The 16,618-nt window shown below is 40.8% G+C and overlaps 2 protein-coding genes across 3 annotated transcripts; one reads left to right on the top strand and one right to left on the bottom strand.

The window, feature by feature from the left end:
- cope (COPI coat complex subunit epsilon) lies at positions 1-4,828 on the bottom strand. Its single transcript, XM_066695807.1, has 10 exons — positions 4,685-4,828; positions 4,187-4,249; positions 3,923-4,023; positions 3,477-3,629; positions 2,290-2,343; positions 2,103-2,184; positions 1,666-1,821; positions 1,165-1,233; positions 691-765; positions 1-384 (listed from the first exon to the last, which is right to left on the bottom strand). The coding sequence occupies exons 1-10, from the start codon at positions 4,784-4,786 to the stop codon at positions 337-339; spliced, it is 903 nt and encodes a 300-aa protein (XP_066551904.1). The 5' UTR covers positions 4,787-4,828; the 3' UTR covers positions 1-336.
- Positions 4,829-6,059: 1,231 nt separating this feature from the next.
- On the top strand, positions 6,060-15,096 carry tnfaip8l1 (tumor necrosis factor, alpha-induced protein 8-like 1). Of its 2 annotated transcripts, none has more exons than XM_066696087.1 (2): positions 6,060-6,329; positions 12,667-15,096. In XM_066696087.1, exon 2 carries the CDS (start codon positions 12,672-12,674, stop codon positions 13,230-13,232), a length of 561 nt encoding a protein of 186 aa, XP_066552184.1. In that variant the 5' UTR covers positions 6,060-6,329; positions 12,667-12,671; the 3' UTR covers positions 13,233-15,096. The 2 variants fall into 2 exon arrangements, with proteins under 2 accessions (XP_066552184.1, XP_066552183.1); XM_066696086.1 differs by lacking the exon at positions 6,060-6,329 and adding an exon at positions 9,424-9,599.
- Positions 15,097-16,618: the final 1,522 nt, after the last annotated feature.

Below are 16,618 nucleotides of genomic sequence, written 5' to 3'. Positions count from 1 at the left end.
CACAAGACCAGAAACCAGTTTATTGTACGCACAGCAAAAAAGGAATGCTTTAAAGGACACAAAGCTATGGTTAGGGAAGAGCAGTGGGGTGGGTTTTGTAGGCCAGTCAAAACTTCACATACTCAAAACCCAACCAGGATTCAATTCTGGGTTGAATACATGAGAGATGACAAAAAAACACTCCTCCCTCCCCCCTCCATTCGCAGACGTGAAATGAAACGTTTCTTCGGCTGTCCCAGAGTTCAGTACGCTAGTTTTATCCGTATAGAATTGTGTGAGTAATGTCTTCATAATATTTGGAAAGAAGGAGAGCAGTAGACGGGTGTTCACAGGCCCTCACGCGCTGGGAGCGTACTGCATCACGAGCCGCTCAAATTCGTTCTCCTGTCGAGAGGAAAAGAAAGAGATGTGTTTGACAGGGCAGAAAATGCTTCAAACAGAACCTCCAACAGCTCTGAATTATTGAGCTGAGCTTTGGGAGTCCACTTCAGCACAGGGTGTAGCTGTAACTATTATTTACTAGACTACTACTATCTGACTACTATCAGTGGCATGTAGCCATCAGCTTATATCTGGTTGGATACAGTTTTTGCTTCTAATGGGCCGATAGAAAATGGACAAAAATATCTAACCACAAAAAATAGAGAGGCCATTATTATACATTTTTAAAGATTATTTTTCCTGTCTTACCTTTGCTTTGTACTCTTTGAGGAAAGGGTGTCCTCGGTGTGCGTCCTTAAGCTGAGAGAGGTACCGGTTTGTTACCTGCACAAAATAAACAGCATGTCAATGTTGGGGAATTACAATTTGTTCCTCTGTATGTGTGTGTAGACCACAAATTAAATTAAACATACAACCATGTGAGGGGATATTTTGTTTGTAAGTTGAAAGCATCTACTTGCTGAAGCAGTGGCAATGTGGTTAAACCAAGTTAAAAATCATTCTTAGTCATTATTAAAACATGCAGTTACAAACTACATGTGTCTAATGCAAGACAACGCTATAACAGGACTCCAAACAATAATTGAAGAGGGACATTTAGAAAAGACACAGATGTACATATAGATGTAGCACAGTATACAAGAATTTCCCACAGATGCATGATGGGAAGTAAAGCTTCCACAGCCAGGCAGTAGAGGTGTCATAAGTAATGGGAAGGGTTACCTCTGGTGCCTTCCCGAGGTGTTGGGTGAGCACGATGAGATTTATGAGCGTCTCAGGATGGCTGCTGTCCTGTTAGAAAGACAGCCATGAAACATTATTTAAAGTAAATACCTGTACGAGTTTGTAGACATCCGGAGCTAAAAAATACTAAATTAAAAACCAAGACTCAAATCTTTTTTTTTTTGTACTATATTTATAAGGTTTAAATACTTCTCAGAACTGAAGAACTGAGTTGGGATCTAAATTAAATCTTCTCTCTAAACACCCAGGTATAGCCTGTAGGTATTATTGCATTTTAAACATGTATTTGGCGCCATCTTCTGCACCATAACAGTATTACATTGCGTTACAACAGCAATGCTGCAGTTTTCTTATTGAAAATAATTATTCTTCATGACAGCGAGTCTCTCAGGCCACCCAGTTGAGCAGAGACACAAAAGGGGGTTACAAGACTGATGGACCAGTGGGATCCACGTGTCCCGTTCCTCCCTCCATCCTCACCTTGTCCAGGGCCTCCTGCAGCACCCCCTCGGCCTCGTCCCACTTGTTCTGCGCCATGTGGCAGACCGCCTGTCCGTTGAGCAGCAGCAGGGTGGCCGAGTATTTGTCAGACATCTCCTGGAAGATGTAGTAGGCGTCCTGGAGCTTCTCCCCTCCCTGGCAGCACAGACACATTAACAATCAGACCTACTGCCCCGGCCAGCTGGCTGAGAGACGAGCGCGTTTACACTGCCAGCTATTACCGAAGAGGGGACTCTCCCAGAGCCTTCATATCTAAACAACCTTCTTCCAGAGGATGTTCACCCGCAGGTCTACGTTTGATTTTCATTTCTCGACTGTCCTTTCCAGTTAGTATGTAATGTATATAACATTGAAATCCCAGAACTGCAGCCTATTCGCCATATTATAACAGTGCTCTTGCAAAGGCTGGTACTTACAATGCCCAGGTTGACCCAGGCAGTGGCCAGCTGCGTAAGGGTGGCATCTTCATCGTGCTCCTGCATCTTCTTCAGCTCTTTCCTGCAGAATCAACGGGATCAATAATTAGGATGTAACGGCACTAAAAACAGTTTGAGTCACTATCGGCTGACGAGCAAAACGTCCCACTGGGAATAATCAACATACCGTGCTAGATCCAGTCTGTCGAGCTTCAGCAGCACCTGTATTGTCATTGCCATGCTGTAAGAAAAACATGAACGCACATTACGAGAGCAGAACAGAGCAATTAATTCAGTAGAGCATCTACTTCAATACATTAACTCTTTAAGCATAAGGTTATGATAGGCTGAGTATGTGTTTACAGTCAATGGTTATGGTCTCACATGGCTGTTTCTCCTGTGAATTTTGGATGAAGTTGAATTTGTGTTTCGGTTTTAGTGATTTTAGTGTCTGCAAAAAGAAGAATTCAAATCAAAATGCCTCCAAGATCCTCTGAAAAATCTGCTTTAAAGATTAAAACAGGAAAATGTGCCTGATATTCTCTGCAATGAGTCAAGCAAGCAGGGATGTGATGTTGCGGACAAAAATCCACATCAGTCAAATGCAGGTTTTAAAGCATTAAATCTGTGCGGGTGTAGAGTTTTATAATTTAGTTTTATTAAATTGTTTGCCCGTATTACTGTAAAATCATGTTTGGCTACAATTTTAATTCAAAACTGTGAAATATTTATCAATTTCTTTTAGTTAAATCACAGGCTATAAATGTGTTAGAATGGAAAAAAACATCCGCTGAGTTGTAAAACTGAACGTACTTTCATTACTTTTAATTCAATTTTAAAACTATAACAATTGTCAGAGTCAGACAGTCTGAACTGTTCAGACATGGAAAACTTACTACTGAACATGGTTTCTTAAGTTGTTAACATATAAAAATACCACTACTACTAGTCACTTTAGGATACCGATGATAACCTGACATAAAATGCACATACAGGCTAGATGGCTGTGTGCATATATAATTTGTTATTCAACATGTTTCAAATAAAAATCACTCCACAAAATAGAATATATGCAAGTGCCAAATAGATTTTTGCGAAATCAACCAAGCCAAAACGACTTCAGACCGAACTGACCCATTCCCAAGTAAACAAACATGGCGCACGTGCTTAAATAAAATCTGGACCACACTGACTGAACGCGCAGACTGGCTTCATGCCTTTGTATGTTGCAATCGGTAGACAAAAATATTTTGCTATAAACCTGATCAGCAATTAGATGTCATTCATTGATCAGAAGCAGATAGTCCCGCTCACGCGACCACATGAAGAGCAGGGAAAGTAACTTCATCGGTTCTATAGGTCTACAGGGCTCACCACTCCAGGCTTTCTCCTTGGTGTAAAGTGCGCAGGGCCGCGTCCGAGTTCATCTCATGGAAGTAGATGGAAGCCGCCATGAGCAGGAAGGTGGTGTTGGTCACGTCGACGCTCTTTGCCATCTTCTTGTCTAGGTCAGCCACGATATCATCTCTGAACAAGACAAAGAGTTCATTGTTTTTTTAGAGCCATACATTTTAAAATGTAAAATGAATTTAGCACTAAAACATCTCTATGTAAGTTGTGTAACACCTTACGAGTTTGTTTAAGCATGCATTTAATGGCTTATTCTGTTATGCAATTTACATCTATCAAGACCACAGTGCTCTAGGCCTCATCTGGTCCACAGTGTCTCTTACGCTGGGCAGTATGTCTTATGCCACTTTGGACGAGAGCTGTCCAGAAACCTTTAAATAATAAATATGCATCATGCAGCACAATCTGACCTTTTTCCCTCATTGGAAAGGTATTCTGCAAACATCCGGACAGCCTGCAGCTCCGCCGAAGAGCTGGGTTTGACATCATCCAGGACAACACCATATTTTCTCTGGGGAGAAAAAAGACAAATAATGATGATAAAATCCTTGAGCTGACCAACCCATCTGAAATAAACCATATGAGCTGTTCATTTGCAGTTTGTCTTAGTCTGACCAAAGCAGAGACAGACAGATGTTTTGAATAGGTCTGATCTAAATGACACTGGACCCTACCTGGGCTATATAGGCTCTGTACAAAAACACATCTCTCTCGGTTTCTTTTTCCGGACTTGACGGCTGGGGAGAAAAGAAGAGAGAAAAACAAGTGAGCAAATAGGATTGCATTAACACAGCTGCACACCTCGGTCCTTTTCAAACAGCGTCCATATAGGAATCATTCATATCCAGATGTTTTGAAGAATGGCCGTAGTTTGTGGCGATTCATTTGATGTGTCAGTGTCAGGATATCAGATCACGGTTATGTCTCCTCTTCAGTTCCCCATACGGACACATAGGAGTGGAGATCAAAGAGCTCAAAAGAGGTACAACAACCCGCCATTTATCTTCTTGGATCAAAGACACAGAAAATACGCGATGTATTGTCAAACTAGTTAAATCACTGTCTAAAACTGTGATGTTATTTGCTCTGAATCAATGTAGTTTTTAACAGTTCATAAAGAGATGTTTAATCCATAAGAGAACACGTCATAACCGCACGTAAACGTGTCCTACCTTCGTTTTCTGTGCTTCGTTGATGCATTGCTGATAACTGCCAATATAATATGCATTTTTGACATCAAAAAGCTCATCAATTTCTCCCTGGTTAGACGCCATGTTGACCAAACGTACTGACTTCCTGTACACGTAGCGCCGGCCACGTCATCGATGGTCAAACCCTTAATTCTTCCCCGAGGCTTCTGGGAAATGTAGTTTCGACTCATTCGCCGCTCGCAAAATGAAATTGCACACATTCATTCAGGAAGTTTAATTCAGAGCAGAAGATTAAAAAAATAAAAAATAAAAATGCACTCAAACACTATTCTGTTAAATCTTTTAAGGTTGTTTTTTCCACACCGTAGATTCCAGGAAAATATTTGCCAAATCACAGTATCTTGGTTTATTGAAATGCAGAATAGCTGACTTTAGTTATTAAGACCTTTATAAGTATATATATAAAACTGTTATATAGTACCTTTATAAGTATGCTTTCCAGCATATTAGAAGCAGAAGGCCGGGATATTCACCTGTCTATATTAACACGACAATTATGGTTCAGTCATATATTCAAAAAATAATAGACGCTGTGTTGGATATATTAATAAAGCAATCTATATTTACACTCCCCAACAAGTTAGGAAACCCTTTTATAAAAACAGGACTTCCTCTAAGGTCTCCCATTCATTGGAAGGAAGGTGACAACAATGACCCGTCCGGAGCACATCCGTCTGTTCTTCTTAATGAGGGTCTGGAGACTCGGTTACCATAGCAGCTAATTGGTAAACCCGGCCACGAACCCCGCAGCTGAGCTCATAAAGACACTCCAACAATAAACAATTAACATCTGGATTGAAACTGTTGCCCCTGCTCTGATGGGTTTGGCTTCAGTTACATGTGAAGTGTGTTTGTGTTATTATTATTCTGGTTGTTATTAAGCTGTCCCTGTTGTGATATCTGCAATTAACATTTTATTAACTTTATTAAGATGTATTGAAATGTGTAGTGTAGGCTATTAATAAGTCGATAATCACCGTTTACAAAAACAATGATAATGATAAACTGATAGCTGCATTACTTCAAGTACTTTATTTTCTGTGTTTTAATAGAGGGGGGTGCATGCATGCTCCGGTTGTGTCTGTTTACATAAAAATAAATAAATGTGCCTCATTCCCTCTCATTGTTCTGCTAATGTCATTTCCTCTGGGAAACTCTCAGCCTTAGACTTGGGACCCGATTTGAGGATAATTACTGGAAACTGGGATGGGGGGGGCAGGCAGAGGGAGGGCGGGACCCCGAAAGAGCTCCTCGGCGCCTCTGATTGGTCGAGTGAAAGCGACGGCTGCCGCCTGACTGGCCTTCCGCCACGTCAATCACAAAACCGCCGCTCCAACCTAGTCCGGAGTCGCTCAAGTTTGAAACTTCGCGTCCGGAGTCGAGTTTCCAACTCCTGTAAGCGAGCCGTGCGAGAGGAGAGACGAGAGAAAAGCGCCTTCAATTATTTACACAGTTACGGGACACAGACAGCGCTGCGCAACCGGGGGGTGATTAACCGATCTGGCCGGAGAAGAGGAAGGAGAGGATGAAGGTGCGGATCTGAGGCTGGGAAGTGAGGGGCTGTGCGTGCAGACGCCCTGTGTCCGCCGGGGGTGACGACGGCGAGGTAGGACGACACTTGATCGAGCCGTGTTTCTCAAAGATGGGGGGATGAATTGAACTGATTAGCGGTGATGTCTGTATTGCACATTAGAGGGGGCGTTGCGCTGCTCAGAGGTAGCCGGCTCTATTGTGCGCCTCTGCCGCCTGTGTCTTCAGCTTGAGCAGGTCGTGCTTCATCTGATCTTCTTGCTCCAGGAGGACAGGAGAGATGAACTGGGACTTGGGCAGGGATGGTGGGGGGTGGGGGGTGGGGGGGGGGATCATTGTCTTAGGCTTGACAGCTGTCATTGTCCCGAAACCTAAATTGGAGAGCTGTAATGTGCCCGTCTCTGCGAGTTCATTTCAGGCGTGATTTGCATGGGCACTCATTTCCAGTAAGACTTGGGATAACGGGGCTTTATCAGGATTGATGGCCTGCTTTTTCTTGTCTTTGTGGTTTGATCCGTTTTATGGAGTTTGCATATCCAATAGGACACTGGAAAATGTGTGCGCGTTGAATTAGGAGACCATCGAAAAATGTTGTTGATAATTAATTAACTAATTAATGTTGTGCACGGTGTAACAACCAAAACAAAACGGAGACATCTTCAACAGGTGATTGATAACGGTATCTATGTGCACACGTGTGATATTAATCGAGCATGGGATAAGACGATGCAAACCAAGCAAAACAAAAAACAAAAAAACATGCATGTATTGCAATGTATGTGTCTTTGCAGAACAAAAGTGGACTGTGCCTGGTTTCATTATAGTTTCCCTTTCCCCATCGGTTCACTTTGATATAAGCCATAAATAATAATACTAATAATAGTTGTTTTGCTCGCCTACAATGGATTTATTCGCAGTGACTACCGAAGACTGTACATGAATATATATCCCATTAGTAAATCAGAAGCTATTGATTTATATATAATTCAAGTTTTAACTAATATCATAGCCATCTCTTTATTCATTCTAAAAGAAAGAGACTTGGAAAAAATGTGTTTGATCATAATAATAGCTTACAGTTTGAATGATATCTTAGTGAGATTCATGTTGCTCTGGGATATTATTAAGGCCCAATTTTCTGTGCTGTTATTTAATGGTTTGTACTGACCCCGACATGATCTGCTTTATACAGGTTCATCTGGGCAGAATAAGTGCCATGGTACCCCAGCTGTGAGAGTCCTGCATTTGACTGTTCAATGCAATTAGGCCAGCCATGCCAGCTTTCACAATGAGACACGCCTCATCTCTATGGCAATAAATACAAACTGCATTCAGGTCAAATTGCTTTTGGATTGTTTTGCTTGTTTGCTTGTTTAATAATCAAAAGAGAAGACCTGCTTACATCCGTGTACGACAGATAGCTAAAGTATTTCATCGTGATTGTGTGGTGCAAACACACGTTTATGTAATTATTATTTGTATGTTTAGCCAATTATCAAAAACAGTACAGTACTTAGATGACTGTGATACTGCGGCAAATCACTAGGGGGCGCTATTGCTATGAAGTCCTATGGGCCACCTACATGGCTATCTAGTAGCCCAGGGGTGGCCAACCCTGGTCCTGGAGAGCCACAGGGCCTAGAGATTTAACTGCTTTAATGGAGCCAATTGTGGGTCTTACTTAGACGAAGTTTCCCTGTGTTTCCAGTGATTTGGTGATTTAGAGAGACCCGGAAAACCTGCAGGATTGTGGCTCTCCAGGAACAGGGTTGGCCCCCGACTGAAGCAGCCCAACAACCGAGCGGGCCGAGCTATTGTAAAGCTGACAGTGTTATTCACACCCGCCCTGGGTAAACTGTTAGTTCTTTTCCAGTAAAACAAATATTGTTTGCAATGCGGCCCTGTAAAAAAAGTATGTCCTCACCTCTCTCTTTCTCTCTCTCTCTCTCTCTCTCACCCACTACTCTGTGTGTGTGTGTGTGTGTGTGTGTGTGTGTGTGTGTGTGTAATAATTTAATTGAACTGACATGTAAACTAAGTTGCAGTCTAAAATTTATTGACAGTTGTGTTTTGTATGAAAAATAATGTAAAGCGCAGGCAAACGAATAAAGAAACCAATCATTAAATTAAAATAAATACCTGTGTTTGTTGATTTAGGGTTTGCCGACTGTGTTTTAGGTTAGTTGATGTCGTTTGTGTGCATTGTATTTGTACACAGTTCCCTCTGGAGTATTGAGTGCTGGTGCCTATATTGGCAGCATTGCTTCTGATGACTCTTAACGCACCTGTTTTGTTATTGTCACCAGCTTTTTCCAAAAGAAGTTATACATTATTTATTTGTGAGCGCTTTTGTACCCTAGTGTTAATAATTAATGTCACCCAGCAGGCTGCGCACATCTGAGAACTTTAACTGTGACAGGGATCAATGTTTGACTGCTCGGCTCTGAGTGGGAGGATGAGAGCGGGACTCGGAGAGATTAGAGTGATACAGCTAGATCTCTCCCAGCTTAGGTTTCTGCACATTTCTCTGAATTGTGTAACTATTTCTCAGAAGAAGAAAAAAGTAAAAAATAAAATAAACGCGTCTTTCCAACTGGCACTCACAGGAGTCAGATAAGAGGTTTTGAGGAATATTGTACTGAAGTGGAACGTGGATTTTCTCTCTATCGATGTGTCAATCTCTGTCTATCTGTATATGTGATAAGCCAGGCTAAAATTACAAAATAACCTCATTGCTTTGGCTAGTGGGCTATTTTGGCGCTCTAATTAATCAAATGACAGGATCTATAATGACTTCCATGAATCATATTTTGAGGTGAAATCATAACAATTCAAACTTCTTTTGTATACCAAAAAGGTTAATTTGATTTTGTGGGCCATTATTCAGAAAAAAAGGAGCTTAAAATGACATGTAGAAATGCAAGTAAATATCAATTTGAGTGGTCCTGTATGGCACTTTTTTCTTTCTCTTGGCTACAACCATCATTCTTTTTTTAGATGATTAGACTTTTTTTCTGGGGGGACAGCAACCCTTTTCTGATTCTCCATGAGACTTCGACAGCTAGAAATGAGGGAATAGCAGCAAGTTAGTGAAAAGCGCACAGTGTGTGCACTTGTTGTTCCTGGAGGGGGTGGACAGTGCGAGGTGAGCCGCTCAGGTATATCCACCTGACACAATTAACTCACCTGTCACATTCACCAGACTGCCTTATAGCCAGCACAGCATACACGCGGAGAGCCATAGGGCTGCGGCACTGACAACAGCTGTCTTCTCCCCACTGGCATACACGCACCCACACTTTTGGTCTCGCCATGGAAGAGGAGTCTGGACTCGATCTGTTGGATGGTGAGTGAAGGGGCAGCACTGTGCCAAACAGAAGCTCTTATTTCCATTGAGAGAATGTAGCTCGGCACAAATTAAAGTTGTTTCTTTTATGTTTGGGGTGTTCATCCTTTCAGAGGTCCTCAACACTACATGACATTGCTGACTTTTCTTTCTTATACTACAAGTAACAGTACTATTCGTCCTAATTGTAGTTTGCAAATTGGGGTCTCCGCTGTATTGCTTGTTGGTGTGTTTTTTTTTTTTTTTTATCAGCCCAAGACTATCAGGATTGTTTCTATCAGGATTAAAGCAAATTGTAATGTATATAATGTGATGTATGTGTCCCTTGTCCATACATGCAGTGTGAATAGATAATTGCTAGATAACAAGGTGTTCGCTTTCAGTGTTGTTGTTGTTGTTTGCATGCACTTCACCACAGATAACCTTGCTGTGTTGATATTTGCTATGCCTGTGTCTACGTTGTAGTGGACCAACTCAAAACTTTGACCGACCTATAAACCCTATTGCGTTTTGATTGTTAAATAGCAGACAGATGTTTCTAAAAATAAATTAAATGTTGATAGTGTTTTGTATTTTGACATCCGCAGGTAGGTCAAAGTTTGGATTGGGTCAGGTCTAACCCCTTGGGTCACAAGTATTGTTTTTAGTGCTTGTGTCTTCTCTTTTAATCTTACGTTTTTAATTATTATTACAGTTTCATGGAGGTGCAATTAACAGGGTTGTTATTGCAGAACTTAGAATGTGTACACAGTGTCAGTCTAATTGTAGATGGCACTGCAAGGAATCATAAACATTGCATTCATTATTCCCGCAAATGCAAATGGGACTGCGGAGAGTGGAATTATTATTATGTGTGAACAGCCTACTCTTCCTGTCTGCAGCTCTGAAATAAATGCATTTAGCAGTGTGGAAATGTTTTGGAGAATTCAGGTTGTGGGGGGTTGAAACGGAGCCGATTTTGACTTCCTGAATTCCGGACACAGCCTGACCCTTCCATCGCATTTAGGTCTTGTTGCCGGGCTGCATTCCTCAGATTCCTGACTGCATTTTTTTTTTTTACGGTTGTATCCAATTTTTAGGGAATAAATTGAGTGCTGAGGCACATGATTCATGACTTGAATTGTTTATTTTGAAGCATTTTCACATACCTCTTCAGGTACTATACACCAGCAATTACTACTTTACGTAGGGTTTTAAAATATTTCAGTCTCTTCTCCTAACAGGAAATGCATAAAACGTATGCGTCACTTAAGGCCAGTGTGCAGGCTGGGCTGAGAAGGGAGTATTGCGTGCAACGTGCCACAGATTACAGCCCAGCCATGCCACACATTGGTGGCATTGTTTTTTAAAACCGAGATAAGAGACTTCACAAACAGACTCATAGATGCTTGCTTTGCATAACTGTGCAGCACCCCCCACCACTACTGCAGGCTGCAGTATCACAAAGCACGTTGCTGTCAGACAGCTCTCTGCAACACTGGCTTGCTTGTCTGATGTAATTATTATTATTTTTATTTTTTTTCCTTTTATGAAATCCTCCAGTAAACGAGTCTTGTCATTTCCGCCTCCTTGTTGCATCTTGATGAGTTGATCTCATTTTGCTGCTTCATCCCCTGGAAAAACCAAAACAACCTCCCATTTCGGATGATCATCAGTGACCTAACCTGAAAGAAAACTCACTCCTCGCACTGTATCCAGTGTGATTCAGCAATGAAATGAGCAAGCATTCCCATTTTTTCTTCCGTGTGGGCGTTCTATCTTGATTTTGTTTCACTGACCACCTGAATCTCTGAGGAGATATCTGTGGACAACAGAATAAATGGTATAATTCAACCAGAGGCCACGGGGCATACTTGTAAAACCTGAATGTTGTGTTAAGCGTACCACCCAGCCGTCCAAAATAAAAATGCAACATCTGATATGCTTTTGTTCACTCTTACATTAATGCCCTGAAAGCCCGATCTAATATTTCTCCACTCTATTCTGTTTTGTTTGTAATTTCTTGCTAGCAAAAACAGCAGTAAAATGATTGTGACAGCCAGCATTTTATTAATGTGAAGTGTCTAAACATCACCCTTCATATTTACCACGAGCTTATCATTGTGTTGTATTGTGGTGGGTGAACTTAAATAATGATTAGCATAGATTATTTTCTGATTTGCCAATTGAAAATAACATACATTTATCATTGAAATGTTTATATATGTATATATATTGATAACATTTATCGTCCGCAGTGTATTTCATTAGAGCAATAAGATACTTGCCCCAATCTATGGCCCCAACAATAGTAAGTACTCTGGTCATAGTCAAGACAAAAATATCGAGCTACACTCGGTTGTAAACTATGTACTAAACTAAGTTAACTCTTACCATAACTTTTGTGGGCTAACTCTGACCTTAGCCCACAGATTTTGGGCCTGAAAAAATCCACTTATATTTACATATTTAAATACTAAGATACTAAGTGACTAGATGCTTAGTCACCTACCTAAATTCATTAATCCGTTCTAAATCAGACCTGAATACACCCACTTGCAAACAATTAGTTTTTGAACACAAAACGGGGGCCTCCGTATTTCCCTTTCCTACACTGCTAAGACACATTCGAGTCTGTGTAAATGGACCCAGTGTCACGGTTCTCCCACGGGCTCCTCAGAGGATGGAGGGCCAAATGCTGACCCTCAGGCCAGGAAAAGTAAATAATACGATTTATGGGTTCAACAGACTCTGGCAATCCTTTAGGAATCTAAGAAGGCAACCTTGTGGGCGGGGCTTCTTTTGGAGTCCCCGCCTCTCCATCTGGTTCTCTTGTATTCCGGTTTTATTTTCCAGTTTATTTTTTTTTATTTGTTTTGTAGATACAGTTGTTTTTATACTCCGCTGCTTTTAAACAAATGTAAGTAGCTGGTACTAATTTGCTGTACGAAAAAGAGCAGCAAAGGTCTACACTGGGATTAAAAAAACTACTTTGGAAAGTGGTTCTGTAAAGTAATTATATACTGTCAAAATGAAGACGTAGTAGTCCTGAATTTCCCACCTTGAGACTCTGTCTGTGTTTCCCCAGACAACATGGACACTTTCAGCACGAAGAACCTGGCGCTGCAGGCGCAGAAAAAGCTGATGAGCAAGATGGCCACTAAGACCATGGCCAACATGTTCATTGACGACACCAGCAGCGAGGTCCTGGATGAGCTGTACCGCGTCACCAAGGAGTTCACACGCAACCGCAAAGAGGCGCAGAAGATCATCAAGAACCTGATCAAGACGGTGGTGAAGCTGGGCGTGCTCTACCGCAACAACCAGTTCAACAGCGAGGAGATGGCCCTGGTGGAGCGCTTCCGCAAGAAGGTCCACACGCTGGCCATGACGGCCGTCAGCTTCTACCAGATCGAGTTCACCTTCGACCGCCGCGTCATGGCCGGCATCCTGAGCGAGTGCTGTGACATCCTGCACCAGGCCATCAACCGCCACCTCACAGCCAAGTCCCACTCTCGCGTCAACCATGTCTTCAACCACTTCTCCAACGGTGAATTCCTGGCTGCGCTCTACGGCCCGTCCGAGGTGTACCGCCCACACCTGCAGAAGATCTGCGAGGGCATCAACAAAATGCTGGATGAAGGAAACCTCTGACCCCTGACCTTCAGAGAGCCACAGCCTGTTTTTGTTTTATATATATATATATATATATAAATGTGTGTTTTTTGTATGGATTTTATTTTATTTAGTTTAGGTTTTTTATTAGTTGATTTTTCTTTTAATTTACACTGAAGGTTGCTTTCAAAGTAAATCTGACAATTCTGCTTCTCTGTTTGCCCCTATGAAGTACCACATCATTCATGTTCTTTTGTACTTTTACGCTGGAGTATTGTAATAGTATCTGCTTCATATGGAGTACTGATTTTATTTTCCAGATATGTTTTGAGTGAAGGTATATCTACAGGGACTGGCGTTCAGACAAATTTGTGATTGATCACAAAGGATCTCTTTAAGTTTGAGCATTTAATATGAAGGTCACTTTGCTTTTGTCTTGAATCTGCTGTTTTCTGGCAGGGAAAGAACTCCCATTTGCTTGGTGTCTAATCATACCATTTTGACAGCCATGCAAAACAACGTAGTAGTCAAAGTCTGTAATCGTGGGTCCTAGTTTCACTGTCAATGATTGTGTGAATGTAATATAATACTTTCTGTTCTTTACATCTCCCTATAATTTCTTACAGATTACAGCACTGTTCAAGAGGAATTCATAGCACTTATTCAGCAACCAGCCTTTAGAAAATACTTCTCGGTAGACATTTCTTATGGCAGATATTTAACAGCATACAGAAGAAGACATTTCTGTTGGATGTGTTTGGTAAGGGGAAACCTTAATCCAGTCCAACACAGTTCATCAGTCTACTCAACCCAGTGTTTACAGTCCGGGGCAACAAAGTTTAAGAGTGGTTTTGTTTTATTTAATTAAGTTTTGTTTTAAAACAAAATTGATTTATAATGAAGTGAATACAGTCCTCGAATGTATGGTGGGAGATTTGTGAAGGTGTAGTTCTGAAGTGATTACACTGTTATTATTGCATTGCAAAGTCGTTTAGCACTTCAAACTGGAGATCGGTTTGATTTGTTGTTGACAAGGCCCTGTGAAGTGAAGCCGAGACAACCTGACCTGTCAATAGTGGGAAGAGCTTGGATACTTTGAGCTGCATTCATAAAATATTCTCTGCCACTCTACATTTAAGGCACTTTTTATGTAAAAAGAGAGGAAAGAACAGCAGCTGTCATTGTTATGAAATCACAAGACAGCTCAAAGATTGCCACTTCAACGTGTTCTTGTTGAGGTTGAGGAAGAAGGAAAAAAAATCACATCAACTTTATATGATGGTAATATCTTTTTAGTTTATAAACAGGGCACCTTTTCAAAGTTTCCTTTTCCTGTTTTGGCTGAATGGGATTTGAAACAATGCTATTTGTCTTCACTGGCTCCAAGTCAAGTCTTTGTTGTAAGCTTTTCCATATAAAAAATATAATTTCCTCTCTGACTTTTTCTCTTACCATATTGTTTTATTTTAGATTTTAGATTTATTTTTAGCTCTATTTGTATTGTTCCTGCCGCAGAGAGAACCTCTATGGTGCGCAATCAATAGAAATTAGATGAGATGTTTCCAGTTACAGTGCCGGGTCGAACCTAGCCGTTCCAGATGGTTCTGCTCCTTGTCAATTTCTCATTCTGGTGCTAAGCAAAAACAGCTGCATGGATATTCATCTCTCCACATCTGGGTGTGTGCAGTGTAGTAGAGAACTAACAATAGGATGAGTGAATTAGCACTTGAAATAACCCCCCTGCACTCTTGTTCATTGCTGTCTCTTACTTTTTGTTCTTTCTTTTTGAGGCTCTGTGAGCACAAATCGCTCATATCGATCAACAAATTAACAACGGGGATTTGGAGCAGCAACATTAACTGCTCCATTCCGGTTCTGCCTCAAATTAAATTACATTAAATTAGCTGTATGATAATTATTTGAATGAAAGGGATCTCGCTGATTTGCAAAAAAATCATTATTTTTATTTGAAACTTAATTTTGACTTTTTCCCCACCTGCACTAAAGTCATCAAATGCTTGAACGCCACAAAAAATTTAACAAGAAAGACTGAAAGAGCCATTCAGTCAAACTTAAGTCAAACGCAAAATGGTCAAACATGAAATCAAATAATAATATAAAAATACTATTTTTTAATAAACTTAAATGATCAAATTCCTGAAGGATAGTGTTATATCAGTAAACTTAGAAACGGACAATCCCCGAGATAAAATTAATAAAAATGCAGACCGGTCAAATTCTACGAAAGCGGAAAATTTGCTTTCCAACATTCCCATCTCGTTTGAGGCGTTCAGCGTAAAATTTCTTGAAAATAAGTTGGAGTGCAGAGCGGGCAAACTCTTCCTTGCTCCAGCTCCGAGCAAAAACCAGCTCCCCATTGAATGTGATGGAGATCCGACCACACTCTTTTTGCTCTGGATGAGCCCTGTGTGGGATATGAAGTCTGATTGTGTTTTATTTTCCTATCAACTAGTCCGCAAATAAGGGATTTAAATAATTACAATATTTTGCATTTGTATGTGTGTGTGCCTATCCAAATGATTTTCGTTTTCATCGTACTGTATCCTAATCACTTCACGTGGTATGTGATGAGGAGTCTCATTGAGAGGGATTTTGTTTGTTTGTTTGTTTGTGTGTTTGTTTTTTGATTGCTTTATGGTGCTGCTGGAAATTGAAGAGTAAAGAACCAATCAACCAAAGAGGGGGAACACAAATTATGATTTACTCGCAACTATGGGAATATCCTATTTCAGGACAGGTTGACATTGTCGTCGTCGTCTTCTATTATTCATGTGTTCCTCCCTGCCCTGCCCTACCCTCTTCAGAAAAATGATAAGAATAATGAGAGTTCGTAAAAGGCCACGGAGTCCTGGACTGCAGTTGCTGATGAAACTCAACAACACAATCTGTTAGCCACTTTTACCAGGAAATGTCAGCTGTGCTTCTATATATATATAGATATAGATATATATGCCACATTGTCCACATCCCTTCTACACCTTCTCAGAGGACTAAAGAAAGTCTGAAATGGTTTGTATGTCGCTTTACAGCTCCCAGATGTGGACCACTGCAGAGCACCCTTCGACCACAGCAGACCGCCACCAATGTGCCTTATATACAACTATGCACGTGTCAGTGAGGTTCTGTTATATTAAACTGTCTGTTTTATTTAGAATGTACCGTGTTGAATTATGATGATACTGTTGATGGTGATACATGATTTTTTTATTTGTATGAAACCACATTAATGTAAATACATTGGTTGTTTCCGAGTGCCTTCTTTTTCTAGAAGAGAAATATATATATATATATATATATATATATACAAATATTCTTTGTGTGAGTGTGTGTTTGTGTTTCTTGGACAAAACAGAAATGTATTTATGATTGTGGTTTGTGGCTGGAAGCTAGCAAATAAACACCTC

Source organism: Amia ocellicauda, chromosome 22 (genome assembly GCF_036373705.1).
Source record: "Amia ocellicauda isolate fAmiCal2 chromosome 22, fAmiCal2.hap1, whole genome shotgun sequence".
Lineage (NCBI taxonomy): Eukaryota > Metazoa > Chordata > Actinopteri > Amiiformes > Amiidae > Amia > Amia ocellicauda.
The sequence above is the reverse complement of the archived record's forward strand: the minus strand, read 5'-3'. Positions and strand labels throughout refer to the sequence as shown.